Source organism: Centroberyx affinis, unplaced genomic scaffold (genome assembly GCF_046629955.1).
Source record: "Centroberyx affinis isolate AG114_WGS23_722 - 3 ecotype Tasmania unplaced genomic scaffold, CSIRO-AGI_Caff_v1 ptg003328l_1, whole genome shotgun sequence".
NCBI classification, from domain to species: Eukaryota; Metazoa; Chordata; class Actinopteri; order Beryciformes; family Berycidae; genus Centroberyx; species Centroberyx affinis.
Genome location: NW_027281329.1, coordinates 1,986 through 21,200, shown reverse-complemented (window position 1 = coordinate 21,200; position 19,215 = coordinate 1,986). Strand labels below are relative to the sequence as shown.

At 40.1% G+C, this 19,215-nt stretch overlaps 1 protein-coding gene across 1 annotated transcript; it reads right to left on the bottom strand.

Annotated features, from left to right (window-relative positions):
* Positions 1-1,130: 1,130 nt before the first annotated feature.
* On the bottom strand, positions 1,131-7,523 carry LOC139660538 (protein shisa-like-2A). Its single transcript, XM_071538713.1, has 3 exons — positions 7,342-7,523; positions 4,796-4,932; positions 1,131-1,315 (listed from the first exon to the last, which is right to left on the bottom strand). The coding sequence occupies exons 1-3, from the start codon at positions 7,521-7,523 to the stop codon at positions 1,131-1,133; spliced, it is 504 nt and encodes a 167-aa protein (XP_071394814.1).
* Positions 7,524-19,215: the final 11,692 nt, after the last annotated feature.

The following is a 19,215-nucleotide window of genomic DNA, read 5'->3' as shown; positions in this document are numbered from 1 at the left end:
GAAAGCAAGGGGTGAATTCTACATACTTTATTTGCAGTTTTAGAGCAATCTGTTATAAAAAGCATGCATAATAGATGGTAACAACCTTTGGACTGTTTGTTTCTTTGGAAATAATCATTTATTACAACATTTTAGTTAAACCTCTATCTCAAGGCCAACATTCCTCAGAAGATAAAAAAAACATACATTTCAAATGATCTTGTAATTTTGCAATTATTGTGCGTTTTCGAATCAGTGTCACAAAATTTCCAGAGATTTTCTTGAGTAGATTTACCATCATAAAAATATTTGGTATTCGACACAATCATGGCGTATTTGGTCATACTGTAGTTCAAGCCTTGTTACGTTTTGTTGCCTATTGTTGAAGATGCCAATAATGAAGTTTTGTTCTGAAACAATGGCACATTGATGCGTTTTCTCATTTTGCGACAGACAGCACAACAATGAGAGTTAGACTTTATAAACAGCATTTTCACTGACAAACACAATGTACAAATTGCAGTTAAAGCTGATAAAAGGTTATTTTTCTCATTGCAGTGTGTGTTGATGCACAGGAGCAAGAGAACTTACATGTTGCTTTGATACTTTGCAACACACACATCATGCAATCACATATTTATATTTATATATCCCCAAAGCCAGTTGAAAATAAAAAAAATACGAATTTAAAACAACTGTATTGAGGTCACATTCTCCATCACTCATATTCGCCTGCTACAGTTTTTTCTTATTATGATATACAACTGAAGTTCTCAAAGTTCTTATCACTTGTACATCTGTGTTTGATTATTTGGAGATCTTTATTTAACCCAACATGTATGCTTCCAGTGAGGAATGTTAAAGTATAGTGGTAATAGGTTGGCAGCCACCATGCCTCTTTGGTTTGTTAAGCAATCAACATGAAGTGGCAGGACAAAAAGGTTGTGTCACCACTTTAAAGTTTAAAGTTCAGATAGCTAGCTGGAGCATCATAATTCATTTCACTTACATAACAACTGCATTTTACTTAAGCCATTCTTGCTTTATGCATTGTATCACAACACCTCCATTATTCAAGTGATTATTACTTTGAAAGAAAGCATAAACAAGCAAAGCCCCTGGTAGCCATGGGGCTTCCACTATCAGCCAGTCTATGCAGGGCCTTCTACATTGATGGTTGTGACAGTGGCCATGAAACAACGCTGGAAAAGGTGGTCAGGGTCTGGCGGCTGGTTGTCACAGTCCAGCTTTCCCCTCAAGAAGTGTTTCCTAAACCCTTGAGGACCAGCAGGGGCAGCGGGTTGGCTTGGCCCTTCTTGTGAACTGGATACAGTGCCTGGAATGCAGAAAAGGTGTTTTATATTATAGATATTATATTTGAAAAACAAGGCAGCACTAAACATGTCAACCTCCACGAATGACGTAGTCCCCCTTTGGGCCAATCAGTGCAATTTAAAAAAAAATACCAGAACGGAGTAATGAGATGCATCATTCCCTTAAGTTTCGTGAAAATCCGATCAGTGGCATCAGAGTTGTTGTGTATGACATACAGACAATTAAACAAACATTAAAGCACCCACCTAAGGCCAATCAGTGTAATTTTAAAAATGCCAGAACAGTGCAATGACATGCATCATTCCCCGAAGTTTCATCAAAATCCTATCAGCGGCATCCAAGATATTGTATGTGGCACACAGACAGTTAAACAAACAACTACGCCACCTGATGGCAAGGTTGAGCACCAGCAGGACTCGGGTCCTGTCTAGACTCTAGAGCAAACTTCTGTCAACCTCAGCGACCACTGACACAGAATCAGGGGTTTGGCAAAAACACAGGATTTTATTTATAATGGGGATTTAGGAAGGGGCTTCAAAAAGGATCCAGAAAACCACCCGTCACTAGTTGGGTTGGAGAACTTCCACCGCAAGGAGAGGAGCATCTCAGACAAAGGGTCAGGACACCCTCAATCCTTTGCTCAGGGTGCCAGCTGCTCTGTGTTGTGCTACGATAACAAAGTCTATGGTACACAGACAGACACTTTCAAAAGGGTTGATACTTTAAGGATCAATACAGCTAGACCAAGCACTAAAATACCTAATACCTGCTAAGCTGATCACGGTCCTAACAGTAGGTCAGCCTTGAAATTAAAGGTACTGGATTTCAGTGCCACAGTACAGTCTATATATAAGAAAAAAAACAAAAAAAATGTACATACTCTGGACCCTCCAAATCGTGTGGTTACGCATCCCAGATTTAAAACTTAAGGATCATTCATTCTGTTGATATCACAAACACATTATAGCCACTGTGTTTGTGTGTGTATATGTATATATTTATATACAGTACCTGTATATGAACACCCCTCACATTTCAGCGCTACATCTCTAAGACAACTGGGACTCCTAGCCATCCACTTGCTTCTCTATCTTACTAATGGGTATCTCATATACCATCTATGGCAACATTAGCCAAGGAGCCATCTGGAACAGTAGACAGTAATTTAAACTTGCCCGGAAATACTGTCTTATCTGTTAGAGCTTTGTTATACTGTCTTCCTAAACATTTGACAGGCTTCTTCACTTTAGTTGGAATTGCCTTGAGACTGTGCAGTCTGCCATGATACCAATTTCCAGGCACTCCTGGGTTAAATTTCAATGTTATGAAGCATATTTGCATGACATGGAAATAGGAAAAAGGCTTTAACCAGTTTTGATTATATTTGACAGTCTAAAGAAATTAAATGCTGCACACCCCGAGAAGTCTGGTACCTCTGCATATTGCACTGATGTATCAAATAACTGGTTCCAGTAGTTTGTACCTCTGTACTATCTCACTAAATAAAATCTTTGCTAAAAGACAATTCCTGGGGATTATTTGCTCCTGATATGCTCCTTTCATAAGCCTCCATAAAAGTGTGATATGGTGCATTTTTGTGTAACCATTAGGGGACATATGTGACCCAGGGGCAGAAAATGCTCTTGCACTTCTTACTGCACTTTGCACCTCTTTCCATTTTGGTGGGCTAACATCCAAATTGTGTCCTTTCTCTTTGATTTATGGGATATTTGAAGGAAGTCCCATCTCTCTATGCCATTCCATTGTGTGTCTTTCTAGGTGATTTTCTGCCTACCGCTTTGTTGCTTTCAGTTTACCACCCCTCTCGTTGATGAACAGAGACTTGACAAATTAAAAGAGATGCTTGTAAAATGATTTTCTAGCTTGCTTTACCTTTAATAAGGTTGTCTGCCCTGCTATCAAGCTCAGCAAACTAGCAATATTCTTCATGTTTACTTGTAATGCATTAATAGCTTCTCATCTTTTGATGCTAAAACATCTAAAAGTGTTTATCCCTTGACCCAGTTGGGCATAATTGTGTCAATGGCACAAATCTGTTCATTCATCAAACATTTCATAATTTTTATTTCAAGGACATCTTACGTCTTTTCAATACATCTAAATGGGATTTTAAAGCAAAGGACTGCATGTCCTCTGCTTCAGAATAGCAGTAGCCTATACATCCTCTTGAAATAGTAGAAATAGTATGAAATACCAGCATCATCTATGGATGGGATTTGATTCCAGGAATTTCAATGGAAAAATATATTGTCATGTTCCCATTACAACACACAAGTGCACTTTGTCCTGTCCAATTCTACACTGAAGGTCAATGAAGAAACTGGATTGAAAAATAAATACTGAAATGTACATCTTCTGTGTTTTTGCCAAGGTGAAATATATTACTTTAAATTAAAGTGATTGTGTGTCTGGATTCAGAACTATCAAGTTACAGATAACACATGGAGATACTAAAAGAAGTTCCCTAAAGTTGGGGAAGTTATGTCAGTATGCCTTGCAGTTGAAAATTGATTTCTGTCAATATTATGCTCTTTTTGTTGTAAAAGGACCTCACAGTAAGGTCTAGCATCCTAAGCTAAGAAATCTCCACAGCCTTTCATCACATTAACAAAGAGCTGTGGCTGTAGTTTTATTTGTTGTCCTCATGAAAACAAATTAAGTAGCACCCTGCAAAGTTACTAATTAGTTCTCTTTATATTTCTCTTAGCGTCAGAGTGATACAATATTGTTTCAGGGAGAAACAATATTTAAATTGCACCAGCAATTTAAAAGTTCTCTTTATATTGCGCTTAGCTTCAGGAAAAAACAATATTGGCAATATTTTCACTTTTTTACTCTCCACTCTTGCAAACATGTTCATTTCAAATCTGAAGTATAGCCTTGTATATGGAAAAATACAAGGTTAGGTGAGTGTCTTTCTCCAGTTGATTTTTTCTGATTGAAGTATAATTTTTAGAGAAGATACTCAGTTTTTCAGAAGGGGGAGTGGTGGTGACTGCAGATCTAGAGGAGTCAATATCAGTGGTTGAAAGTTCATTAAGTCTGATAGAGGTGTGCAGGGTAAAGAGTGAAAATGTCCTACCAAAACAAAATCTTTCAGTGTGTGAAATGTGCATTTGAGATGTGGTACTTTGAAAGCATTTAGCCTACACTGAATGTACAAAATATTAGGGACACATAGTCTTTTCATGAACTGATGAAGTGAATCCAGGTAAAAGCCATTATCCCTTATTGATTTCTCTTATTAAATCTATACCAATCACAAAGGAGGAGATGTAGATAAAGAGAGGCAGATGAGTTACAGAAGGATTTTTAAGCTTTGAGACAATTGAAATGTGGATTGTTCAAAATGGGCTGCAACTCAAAATCAGCAAGATGTCCCTAATATTTTGTGTATCCACTGTATTGTATAGATATGTTGGTAGAATTGTCCCACAACAAAGAGAACCACTCTCAGTACCTGGTGCTCTAAGTGGCAGCCCGTTGTCCAAGCCTCTGGGTTTAGTGGCGATGAACAAATAGCATAGGACACACAGAGTGATGACGAATGCGAGGAGAACCACAGCTGCTATGGAGAGGCCCACAAGTGCTCCGACACTATAAGACAGAGGGCAGAGAAGAACAGAACAGTAGATGTACCACCTCCCCTATCTTCTCAATATACTGTACAATGCATGGTGTAGACCGGGGGGTGGTATTCATATGAAGGTTTAAGAGGAAATAAGACTGTTAGAGTTTGCTAAAACTAAAACAGAAGAAAAGGGAAGGAAGGGAACAGGGAACAGGGAAGAAAAAGTTCTTTCTGCACCTATTGGTTAGAGTGGTGTTTAAAAAAATAAGCAGCATACTAAAATAAACATTGTTCTGCAACCGTGTCTTACCAAGTAAACAACTACGGAACATCTTGAGATCCCCAGTAAAAGCACTAGTGTGTTTCAGTGGAAGTCTTATGACACATGCAGTAATGACAGATAATGATACATAATGACACATAATGACACATAATGGCCAGATGTATGATGCCTAATTTCAATGGCCTAAAAATCCTACAGAGATGATTCGGTAACCGATTACTTGAATTGCATTGTGATCCATTATAAACAGATTATCAGACCATTTGAAGCATTGATACATTTTTCTTAGAAAACATGATCAAGCAAGCATCAGAAAATTACATTCAATGTATTATCATATCATTAACTATACAGTAGAGTGTTCAGCTCCCTAAATTCTTACCTTGTGCTCAATGTTTGGCTGAAATACATATAAATGCTTGTGTTTTTTGTCCAGCCTTGTGAAGTGATATAAAATACACCATTTTAGGAAATGCCACACTGGGGTTCAGTAGGATTATATACAAGTGTAAACATTGATTGATTCCATTGATGATGAAAACACTTACAGAAAGGCCTGGTTTTTCTTTCTCTCTCTCCATACAGTATTGGCTTTACACTGTTACTTTATCAGCACGTCAATATTACACACAGCATCTAGTCTTACCAGATATCCTTTGTGCTATGTTTTTTTTAATCATTTATAACATCACACCTCCCATATTCTGAGGGTCAAGTCAATGGCACAATGGGTCTGCAAATTGGAAGTAAGGGTGAAAGAGGGGCTAGCAAGGGTTGTTTCATTTCCAATTTCATCTTCAATGAAGATCGCATTCTCACATTTCACTCTATACAAATCCTCCCTGGAAAGTAGCTAAGCCATAATTTATTTCTCAGTGGCACATCACAAAAATTTTCCTCCCTCCATTACAGCTAAAGACAGAAAACAAACAAAATCTCACTTCAAATCGAAAGAATTAAAACGCAGGGTGCCTAACTTTTAGGCCAGATTCTGTCTGCTTTTAACACTGCAAATTAATGTGTAGTTGGGTATGGCCGGCTGCTGGGCACTCTCTGAAGGAAGATGGGAGAAATGCTCTGTAAGTACAATGTAAAAGAGAGAAAAGGCACTGCTGAGCAGAGAAATAAGTTGCTGAACAAGTGGGCCTGGCAGTAACCTAATGTTTAGAGTAGTGAGATTGTGTCTGGGGGGTTGCTGGTTTGAATCCAGGCTGGGACATCTGAGTCGGGTGACTGAGGGACATCTACCACTGAGGTGCCCCTGAGCAAGGCACTTAACCCACTTTATAGTGTGTCTGTGGTACTCAATGGTGAGTTTATGGTGCCCTTATTGTGCTTTATTATTTAGTTTGATCTCCTATGGTATTACCCTATGGTATTTTCTGTGGTATATTTTTAACCTGCCTGCATGCTTTTTTTTTTTTTTTTTTTACAGTTTTGGTATAATGTGTAAATATATGGTAAATAAAAGTCATTACTATTCTGATCACAACTACCCACACCCACAAATTTTTCAAGACATGTCCTTAATGTTTTTGTAGTCTATTTACTGAGTTTCATATGTATATCTATATCTATATCTATATCTATATCTATATATATATATATAGGATACATACCTATATACCTATATACATCTATACATCTATACATACATACATACATACATACCTATATAGGCTACCTATATACATTAAAGGAGTCTTTCTTCCAAACCCCTTGAGATCTCACTTCATAAAGTGTGGATCTCAACAGCATGAAGCGAAATGCCATCAACAACCAAAGCAGTGAATCAACAGGTTGGCTACTGCTGGCATCAGTGATAAATGGATGGATAAACTATGACATTCAAAAAATATCAATCAATATAAACAAAGTAAATTGTATTTTCAGAAAATCGATCATTCTTGCTTTTTCCGTTAAAACACCATATGCCCATATAACCACTATTATACTACTCATTATGAGGCATACGATAAATTTACATCATAAAGATTTACATCAGCCTAAAATGGTAAACTACTCGGCAAGTAAAAACGCGGGTCCATTAGTTTAGGTGAGTTTAGCTACCCTCCACTAGCATCTCTGTAATTTAGCATATAGCCTACCCGTGTTGAAAATTATAAGCAACAGTTTGGTTTCTTCTTCTTACCTCAACCACCACATGTATCCATATTCGTAGGGGAAAAAGCTGTTGGGGTCATCACAGCAATACTTGATGTCGTTGAAGCCGCAGCAGAAAAGTGCCGTGGAGTCACTGTCCGGTTTCGGACACGTGAAGCCCTCCACAAACACTTTTTCTGCGCTGTAATAACTCTTGCAGTCCGAGCTCATACTGGGAAATCGATTCCACAGTCAGATAAGAGGTGCAGAATTGCTCATTTAAAGTGAAATCCCACCCCATCCATTTCGTGCCGCGAAGGTCAAATCGCCCGTCCGTGAAACTGTTTATTTATTATCTGCAGGACTCTGACTTGATTCGTCTAATTTTACAGCCCACCTCCCTCCCTCTCTCTCTCTCTCTCTCCCTCTCCCTCTCTCCCCCTCCCAGAAAGGAGCTGTCCAATGTCCTGAAGAAGCACCATCTATTGTTATTATTCTAACAAAAACTGACTAAAATATCCCTATAATGGACCAATTTCTTGTATAGTATCCTTAACAAAATATAGGCTTAATATAGTTTTTGTGCCTCTCTCCACCCTAACTATGTATCTCATGAAAAGAACCCACCAGTAATACTCTTAAAAGTAAGTGGCAATGTTGGTCTCACATGTTTCATGGCATTGGTATTTAGGCACTGCTCCTCCTCCTTGTTCCTTGCCTATGGTAATCTAATCATAATACATTCAAATAAAGGGTTAGGGTTAGCAGGTAGCAAGCAGGAAAACTAACCACTGGACAAATCTAGATAAATACCAAAACTGAGGGCACATGCACACTAATTAATTAGCCAGTAGCCTACTGATATCTGTGCTCAGAAGCAGAAGGTTCACACAGATACACATGCCTATAGAATAGTTAAAGTAGTCGTTAAAGTTTTGAAATGAGACCTTTAAGAAATGTGAGTATGTCTATTCACTAAAATCTATAGGCTACATTGTGGTGAGTTATGCAACTTATGTTGTCTATAGTCTTCATAAACTCTTTCTCTCTCTATCTCTCTTTCTCTCCAATAATAAGACGTTAACAATCATCTAATTTAAGACACAAAGGGGCTTCTCACAAACAAACAAACTTTATTTGTATAGCACTTTTCAAAACAAATGGTACAAAGTGCTTTAGAGCATAAGGATGAGGGAAGAGTCATCAAGTGCAAAATACAAGTGAATAAATAAATATCAAGGTAAATACAAGATTAATTTATACAATTTTCAGTTAGAAAAGGCTTGTACGTGAGTGCTAGAAAGTAAACAGACCATGAGAGAAATCAATAAAATGGAAGAAAAAAATTGAAATTATAAAAAGGCTTGTCCATAAAAATGCTTTTTAATGTGATATTTAAAAGATAAAACTGGACTAGCCTGGACTTTGAAACGGCCAGGAGCGTTCTCCCCCTGAGGATCTGAGGCTGTGCACTGGCTCATAATATTGTAACCCTAAGTTTTATGTGAAGACTCCAGTCTCCCGGGCTGTGGGCAATAATCGGGCTACAGTGGTTGTTTGATCCTCTTTTTAATACCGGGCCAAAACGGCAATGTCAGTAGCAGGTAACAACTCAGCATTAGCTTCTCACATGTGCACAGAATCTCGTGTCTCTTCAACAACGTCCCCAACACACACGTTACAGGTAGGAACTAAAATTACTCTGGGGGACTGACTAAATAAAATCTCATAATTATACAATAATAATAATATTAATAATAACAACAACAATAATAATAATAATAATAGTGATATAATAATCATTATAACAATAAGTATGATTTATATAATAATCCAAATAATATATAATAGACCAAAATAAATGCAATACAATAACTTAGATTACAGTCTTCCCCTGCTACATAAAGAAATGTCCACATTTCAAACAGAATCAATAAGGTATAGCACTGTCAAGAATGAACATACTATGAATTGTCCATGACAAACTGATAACATTATGCACAAGATAACATGCACTGAACCAAAAGCATTCAGAATTCCCAAAAGAATTCCCAAAACATCAATTCTCCCTGTGTTCACTGAGTGGCCATAAGGATACCATCTCCAAATGTGTGTTGTTGTTGTTTTTTTTAACATAGTGTCTCATGAAGTAAAACATCTCGTCATCCCTGGGCTGTCATGCCAACTAACAAAGGGACTGTACCCAGTAAACCAAACACATCAAACAAAAATAAGTGGCAGAATCACAACATCACCCATTAAGTGACAAAGTCTCTATACTTCGAGGGCCGTCGAAGCATGCACCCACTGCGGGATGTCAAGGGTGAGGGGAGGGGCGCATGGGCAGATGAGGGGAGCCCGCTAGAGTCAGTGGGAACCTTGGTATTGGGAGGGGGAGGGCAAGGGGGATGGGCGAGACACAGCAGGGGGGGCTGAGAGGGGCTGCGATCGGCATTGAGGGGCACCCATAGCAGTGGCAGGTGCAGGCCACCTAAAGCCCAGTGTCTGCCAGATGCGGTACAGCTCCGGCACGGAAGCTATGCGTGTGCCGGAACAGACTCGCGCTACAATGTCCACCGGGTGCAGATGCGTTGCGGTAGCGGCACAGAAGCCGTCCGGAACCTGCACGGCAATTTCTGCCACTCCGTTTTTTCCCCGCATCTGGTCTATTTTTGCCGGATCTGCTTGCATCTGACAAACATGAAAATGCATTTATTGACTTGCAGGTGATGCATACGACTCAATCAAACGTGCACGGTGTACATTGCCTTCCGTTCCGGAGCCGTTCCGATCCCGTGCCCCAGCGGTTCCGCTTCCGTGCTGCATCTGGTGGACATTGGGCTTAACAGTCCTTGCAGGTAAATGGGGAGGGGTAGGAGGGCGAAAGGGCAGGGCCCCTGACAAAGCAGTCAGAAGGGCTGGTGTCAGAGCTGTACCAACTTTAGTTGGCACAGAGGGCACAGGGCTGCTGACAGGTAAGGTTGGCAACTTTGTGTAAACTTTGAGTCTATTGTGGTGAACTATCTATTTCCTTGAATGTTCATTCTTTGGATCTGTGATCTCATAGGTCACACCAGGGCTGCCATCCCTGCTCATTCTCCTCAGAACCACAAACGGTCCCTTCCATCTGGGGGCAAGCTTGTGCATCCGATGAGCTGGATCATCCAAGAGCACAAGATCACCTGCCTTATGAGGGTGAAACACCACCTTTTTGTCATACTGGTGCTTCTGGTGTAGTTTGGATGTAGCAGACTTCTGAGCTGCGTCCCTGAAAGCATGTGACAGACGCATGGTGAGATCCCTGACGTATGCTGCTGGTGTACCTGGCGTAGAAGATGTCAAAGCAGGATCACAGTTCAACATGATATCTACTGGTAGGTTTGGCTCTCTCCCATGTGCTAGAAAGAAAGGTGAAAATCCAGTACTACATGCCGGAATTATAGGCGAGTTCCACCTGTGGCAAGTACTGGTCCCATTCACCACCACTCTGATACATGTACTTAGCAAGTTGGTCTTTGAGTGTCCTATTCAGTCTCTCCACCATACCGTCTGATTGGGCATGGTAGGGAGATGTCCGAGTTTTCTCTATGCCCTGTGAGCTGCAGAGATGTTTGATCAGGTCTGACTCAAACTGTCTGCCTTGGTCCGTGTGGACTGGCTCTGGAATGCCATGCTGTCCGATATAGTCCTCAAAAATACATTTAGCTACTGTTGTACGGCACGTTGATCCCTCAGAGGAAAGAGGTTGACGGCCAAGTGGTGGCCTGTTTTTACTTCTCCCCAACCAAGCCATGACTTTGCTGAGACATTCATCCGCACTTTGCTGTTGGCGGAGTTCATCCAAGTCAATGGACAGTGTGGGGCTGATATGTCAAGAATGACTGATGTAGAAGTGTCATTCCCGTTCCTGCCAGAGGAGGGCACTGTTTCACTGGGACTGTGAGAAGTGATGATACACTGAACAGCTTTAGTGTGTGTCTCCCTGGTCGGCCATCGGGACATAGCATCCGCGTTAGCATGTTGTTTTCCTTCTCTGTGAATGATGTTGTAGTCATAAACATCCAGCTCAAGTATCCAGCGACTCCATCTACCTGTGAGATCATTATCCACTGGGCTTTTCCTGAGGCTGAGTAGAGGCTTGTGGTCCGTTATTACTGTGAAAGAGGTGCCAGATAGAAAATGCTTGAAGTGTATCACAGACCAAACCACTGCCCAGAGCTCATGGTCATAGGTAGACCATTTCCTTTCAGAAGAGCTGAGGGTGTGGCTTGAATAGGCAACCACACACTCTTTCTTGTCTTGATGTTGAGCAAGCACAGATCCAATGCAGTCTTGTGAAGCATCTGTGTACAGGAATGGCTGTGTGAAAACGGGATGTGCTATGATTGGAGGATTAGTCAGGGCATGTTTCAGTGACTGAAAGGCATCCTCACATTCAATGGTCCATCTGAATAAAGCCTTCTGTGTGAGGGCATGGAGTGGAGAAGCAATGACTGAAAAGTTCCTGACAAACCTACGGTAGTAAGAACATAATCCAACAAATGCTCTCACTTCCGTGGTCGTTCTGGGTGTAGGCCATTCACAGACTTTATCCAGGTTTCTTGCATCTGGCTGCAGACCTTGGCTGGACACGACATGTCCAAGGAAGGACACTTGGGTGCATGCAAACTGACACTTTCTGGCTTTCAGCTTAAGGCCAGCTGAGTGGAAGCGGCTGAACAGTTCTCCAAGGCTTTTCAGGTGATCTGTGAAGGAGCGGCTGAACATCAGAACATCATCCAGGTAAATCAGGCATTCCTTCCAGGGAAGGCCATGGAGCACAAGCTCCATCAGTCTTTGGAATGTAGGTGGGGCGTTGGTTAAACCCATCGGCATGACTTTGAACTGGTATAACGCACTTCCAGTGCTTAACGCTGTTTTCTCTTTGTCGCTTGGGTCGAGCTCGACATGCCAGTACCCACTTGAGAGGTCCATGGTGCTGAACCAACATGCACCAGATAGGCTATCCAGGGCATCTGCAGGACGTGGCAACGGGTATGAATCTTTGATGGTGACTGCATTTAATTTCCGAAAATCAATGCAGAACCTGTAGCTGCCGTCTTTTTTCTTTACTAGAACGACAGGGGAAGCCCAAGGGCTACAACTTTCTTCAATAATGTTTTGAGAAAGGAGCTGTTGAACCTGCCTGTCTATCTCAGCTCGGGTATGGGGTGAAGTCCTGTATGCTCGCTGTCTGCTGGGCGAAAAATCTCCTGTTTTGATACTGTGTTGGACTACATTAGTGTACCCATAACCCTGATCATGTGCATTGAAAACATCCGAGTAACTCAGAAGTAAGGCCTCCAACTGCTGGCGCTGTTCATCATTAACTGCAGACTGACTAAGATCAACTCTGGGAAGTGACTGAGATTGGGATTGGCTTTTTACTTCAGCTACTGTGGCTGTTGCGACCTCTTCTATGGAGAATTCCTCACTCTCCTGACTGCCTAGTGAGTGAAAATCTCCTAGTCTTGTGTCACATGGTACATGGCAATCACTATTGGTGGGGTTCATTACTCTAACATAAGTGATGCCTGTTTTTACAGGAGCCAGTGTGTGTGCTACCAACAAACCTGGTAAGCTAGGGGGTCCTGGCTCTAAGATGCCAGTGTAGTTGGACATGTCATCAGGCTCACAAGTAGTGGGCTGGACTTTAGCTATAATGTTAATCTGTGACATAGCAGGGACTACTATGGGAGCTAAAGTGACAGCACAGCACTGCAACTGAGGGGAGCAGTTTGGGTGGCATGTAGGAGAGGGACAATGGCATGACTCCCCACTTTCAACTGGCCTGCCCTCAAGTCAAGAATGGCATGATGTTTGTGAAGAAAGTCCCATCCTAAGATTACTGACTGTGTAGTGTTTCTGACTACTTGGACATTGTGAATGGAAATCTCATCACCTAACCTAATGGTAATGGAAAGCGTGCCCAATGTGTCTAAATAGTCACCAGTCACTGCCGTTGCAGACAGGTAAGACTTTTGAATAGGCATTGTTCTCAGGGAAGGAATTGACAGGGCTTCACTGATCAGAGATATTTTTGAACCTGAGTCTAGCAAAACTGTGGTGGCAATGTTCTCAATGACAGCAAATACATAAGAAGTGGGCGTGTCATCTTGAGGTGTTGGTATCTGTTGTGGGGCCTCATCTTCAGGAGTAGCAGACACTTGGCCCGTAGTACCTGCTACCATGCATTTCCCTGACGAGAGATGTCCTCATCGAAGCTCACATGATGATCACGTTCTCTGGACAAGGGTCGCCTCTTCCGTGAAGAGGAGGTGCCATGTGAGCCATACCTGGTCCTGGCTGGCTCTGATGTGGAATAGCTGGAGTGTCTGTGCGAGCCAAGGTTTTCTGGATAGCTGGAGCCAGGGCTGCTGGAGTATCGCTGCCGATCTGGGCTGGAGTGTGAGAAGCAATCATAGCTGCCAGTAGGATGATACTCAAGACTAGGAGTTGGAGAAGATGGAGGTGTAGGCGAGCAATGTCTCACACGGTAACCAGGCGAGTAGCTGCGGTGAGGATAGTCCCCACTTGGCCTGGTAGATCCATGATGGCTGGAAGCAGAAGAGTGGGAATAACGCACAGGCGATGTGGAGAGTAGCGATGTCTGTCTCTGCCCCGCTCAAACCTAGACTAATCAGATGAGTCAGGCCTGCCTCTGTAAGAGTCTGTATAGTGAGAACTGCAAGTGGCAGAATGGTCACGGTGTTGTCACAGACAAGTAACTTCCAGTCTGAGTGCACAGACATCATCTGATAGCTGTTCGACTGCATTCTTAAGGTAAGGAGATTGATCTGAGTGAGATACACCATGCTTTGTGGACACCATAGCAGAGAGTGGCTCACCTTGAGGGACAGAGGAAGTTACACCCTGTGTGCAGGCTGGCATGAGAGCAGGTGGGGGAAGAAGCCCCAAAGCTTCCTGAGCCCGCTCCCATTTGCATGCAATAGCTAAGTCTTCCTCAAGTGTAGTAGCTCCATGCTCATGACACTTTGCTTGAAGAACTGGATCCATACCAGCTATGAACCGTCTGAAATGTTCCATGGCGATGGCCGGCCCACCATAGTTGGGGAATGCCTCCAGTACAAGCCTTGTGATTTCAGCTGCATACACTTCCAATGGCTCCTTAGGTCGGCGTTGCCTTGCATTCACAAAAATCTGGAAATGTAGCAGAAATTCTTTTCTCCCAAAAACGTCATTCAACTTGGCTGCACATTCCTCATAGTTCTGCTGCACTGTTGGTGGTAATGATAGCCAGTATTCCAAGGCATCCCCACTAAGTCTAGTAGGAAGAACAGTGGCTATATTTTGCTGTTGTCCATCTGCACAGGCTTTATCTGCAAGCTCCAATCTAGCTTTCCACAGAGAAAAACTTTCCTTGTCCTTATCCCTGTGAAAACACAGAGGCAGCTTCACTTTGTAGTGAATGACTCTTTTGGTGTTGTGTCGAGCCAAGGAAATGGCCAGGTTAATCTATTTCATCCTCCTCGACATCATCCACGAACGATGCAAACGACATGGTCGATTATTCTACTGTCCAACTTAGAAACAGGCGGTAGGAAGGCTTTTGTGTTTGTCTTCCGTCAGTGTTACTTAATTCACAAACTGTCCGTGTATTTCTCCAACAGTTCATACAATACAAACTGGAAAGTCGAAACCCATGTTCACGTGCGCGAACACAGCTTCCACTGTGATAATCACTCACCGCCGTACGTAGTTGCTTGCCCTGGCTTCGGCGTAATATGAAGAAGAAAAACCGCTGCTACCAGTCTGTAACCCTAAGTTTTATGTGAAGACTCCAGTCTCCAGGCTGTGGGCAATAATCGGGCTACAGTGGTTGTTTGATCCTCTTTTTAATACCGGGCCAAAACGGCAATGTCAGTAGCAGTTAACAACTCAGCATTAGCTTCTCACATGTGCACAGAGAATCTCATGTCTCTTCAACAATGTCCCCAACACACAAGTTACAGGTAGGAACTAAAATTATTCTGGGGGACTGACTAAATAAAATCTTATAATTATACAATAATGATAATATTAATAATAACAATAATAATATTAATAATATTAGTAGTGATATAATAATAATTATAACAATTAGTATGGTCTATATAATAATCCAAATAATCAAGTTGAAATGTATTCATAATTAAATATATAATAGACCTTACAAAATAAATGCAACACAATAACTTAGATTATAATATGTATCTGGATATGTAGCTGGATATGTAGCCGAACTGGCTACCAGTCTAGGAAGGCTTGTATGGGCGTAATATGTTGTCGACTCTTAGATTTGGTTAAAAGTCTAGCAGCTATTCAGCTCTGGGCTGATTCTGTAATGGCAGGACATTTTGTACTTGTGAATGAATGGAAAAAAGTACATTTGTCAAAACAATGGATATCTTCTTCCAAAAACTTCCTAAAATGTAATATATTTACTACTTGCCAAGGCAAGGCAAGACAAGGCAAACTTTATTTATATAGCACATTTCATACACAAGGCAAATACAATGTGCTTCACATAAAACAGAAAAAATACATAAAATGACATTAAAAACGAAACAAAGAAAGATATTGAGCAGTCACTCTCACACTGGTGACACCTCTGGTCAGCCAGTATAACTTCTCTGAGAGTGACTCCCTCGATTTTTCCTCTCAAAAGCAAATCAATTTAGATGAGATCCTGAAGGATTCTTTGAAGGAGCCTAGAGTCTTTCCAGTGGTCTTACCCCACCCTATAGGCAGGCCCCACAGCCCCTATAGGACTTGTAAATGTTCCTTTAGAACAATACACAGATCATCTAAACAATTACAATTATAAACTTCAAGAAATCCTTAAATTCTCAATACAGGTTTGAGGATCCCGTCAGAACGGATAAACTACTCACCAGAGTTCCTCTAGACTCCTGTTGGGATCCTGTTCGTGATGCCAAATGATTTTGTATAAAATATGTAAAACATAAATCAAATAAATCAAATAAATAAATAAAGATAACACCTGTTACATCTACATACAGATGATTTAGCAGAAGGCCACAGAGAAAAGGAATGTTTTGAGCCGACTTTTAAAAGAGCTGACAGTGGGAGCACATTTCAGTGCTTCTGGAAGTTTATTCCTGTAATTGGGAGCATAATTACTAAAAGCAGCTTCACCTGATTTAGTTTTCACCCTGGGAACAACTAACAGACCGGTCCCAGATGACCTCAGAGGTCTGGGTGGCTCATATCCTAGGAGCAGGTCAGAAATGTATTTTGGAGCTAAGCCATTTAGCGCTTTAAAGACAAGCAGCAGAATTTTAAAATCAATTCTATGGCACACTGGAAGCCAATGCAGTGACCTAAGAACTGGCGTAATGTGTTCTGTTTTCTTAGTCTTAGTCAGAACTCTGGCAGCAGCATTCTGAATGAGCTGTAACCGCCCCAGAGTTTTTTTTCGGGAGACCTGAGAGAAGACCATTGCAGTAGTCTAACCTGCTGGTAATGAAAGCGTGTATCCGCTTTTCTAAATCAGGTTTTGACATAAGACCCCATACTCTGGTTATATTTTTAAGATGATAAAAGGCTGATCTTGTAATGGTATTGGTATGTTTGTTAAAATTGAGATCAGCATCCATAATAACACCAAGATTCCTAGCTTGGTCTTTACTCTTGAGAGACAGGGAGTCAAGGTGAGCCCTAATTGTCTGCTTCTTTTTCTTAGTACCAAAGATAATTACAGCAGTTTTGTCTTTATTTAGCTGAAGAAAGTTTTGGCACATCCAGTCATTAATTTCCTCAATACACTGAATCAGAGAATCTACAGGACCAAAGTCACTTGAAGAAAGAGATATATAGAGCTGAGTGTCATCTGCATAATTGTGGTAGTGAATGCTACCGGGCCAGAGAGTCCAACCCAATTTTATAGTCTATCTAATAATATTGTGTGATCAACAGTGTCAAATGCAGCACTAAGATCCAGAAGTACAAGGATAGAAAGCTTGCCTGAATCTGTGTTTATACAAAGATTATTCACAACTCTAATAAGAGCCGTCTCAGTGCTATGACGAGGTCTAAATCCGGATTGGAAATGGTCAAAGTGGGCATTTGAAATTAAAAAGTTATTAAGCTGGTTGAAGACAACTTTTTTCCAGGATCTTACTAATAAAAGGGAGATTGGAAATAGGTCTGTAATTACTTATCACAAAGGCACCCTTACAAAAAAGAAGTTTATTCAAGTGTGCTATTAGTATACTTCTTTTAAACTAAAAAATAAGAGAGTATACTTTCAGTTTACTTTTTATGTACTTATCAGAGATATACTTAACAAAAGTATATTTGAGTATACTTGGCTTATACTGAAAAGTATACAGAAAAGTCTAAGTATATTTGGCTTATACTTGTGCTTAATCTTTTGATCGAGATATACTTAAGAAAAGTATAATTAAGTATTCTTGCCTTATACAGAAAGTTTAAGTATACTTGGCTTGTAGGTTGTGCTTACTCTTTTGATAGAGTAGCCTATTAAATACTTTTTTTTACACATATTGGCTTCTTTGAGGTAGTACTTCAGCATATGTTTTACATACTATCTTATAAACTTACATGTTGAAGTTTACAAGTCAGCTTTGGGGTGGAATAGCTTAGAGTAAATAGTACATGGGTGGAACTGAACCTGATATTTTATGTACACAGTGTTATTAACCCACACAGACACAGATAAACATTTGGCTGATTTTATTGACAATTCTTCCAAGGTGTGAGAGTAACAGATTGATTCATACTGGCTGCATTTATAAGCCATTACCAGCCATTACAAGCATTTATAAGCCATTACCAGAATATGTATACATACATATATATATATATATATATATAATATATATATACATATATATTTTATATATATACATATAAAATATATATATTATTATTATTACTAAGTATTTACCCGGTAAATATATGGTAAATTATAGTATATTATTATATTATAAACTTTGAGTACACAACTAGTTTACATCTAAGTTGTATTTTGTACTGCCACTATACTGTGAAATATACTATAAGTGAACTTAGACGTAGTAGTTATATACTTCTAGCCCACTTTCTAGTTTATGAAAGTATACTTTTAAATATACTGCAAGTAAACTTATATATATACTGCTAGTTTACTAGTTATGTAATACTAGTCCACTTTTTAGTTTATGAAAGTATACTTTTAAGTACACTTTAAGTGTAAGAGTAGTAAACTTTGAGTACACCACTAGTTTACATCTAAGTTTTATTTTGTACTGCAGCTATACTTTGAACTATACTACAAGTGAACTTATAGGTATACTGTTAGTGTACTAGTTATATACTTACTTCAATACTTCTTGGGACTAAATTGGCCCACTTTTTAATTTATAAAAGTATACTTTTAAGTACACTTCAAGTGTAAGAGTAGTAAACCTAGTAGTAAAACGAGTACACCACTAGTTTACATCTAAGTTTTATTTTGTACTGCAGCTATACTGTGAACTATACTACAAGTGAACTTATAGGTATACTGTTAGTGTACTAGTTATATACTTCTAGCCCACTTTTTAGTTTATGAAAGTACACTTTTAAGTACACTTTAAGTGTAAGAGTAGTAAACTTTGAGTACACCACTAGTTTACATCTAAGTTTTATTTTGTACTGCAACTATACTGTGAACTATACTACAAGTGAACTTATAGGTATACTGTTAGTGTACTAGTTATATAGCCTACTTCTAGCCCACTTTTTAGTTTATGAACGTACACTTTTAAGTATATTCTCAGTAAACTACTAACCCTTCCTTTTACAGTCCCCTAATTACTAAGTATTTACCTGGTAAATATATGGTAAATTATAGTATATTATTGGGTAATTACCACTG

Coding starts and splice junctions, on each gene's coding strand:
- LOC139660538 (XM_071538713.1), bottom strand. CDS start 7,523: ATGAGCTCGGACTGCAAGAGTTATTACAGCGCAGAAAAAGTGTTTGTG. Junction 4,933..7,341: donor GGATACATGTGGTGGTTGAG/GTAAGAAGAAGA, acceptor TCTGTCTTATAG/TGTCGGAGCACTTGTGGGCC. Junction 1,316..4,795: donor GCTGCCACTTAGAGCACCAG/GTACTGAGAGTG, acceptor TCTGCATTCCAG/GCACTGTATCCAGTTCACAA.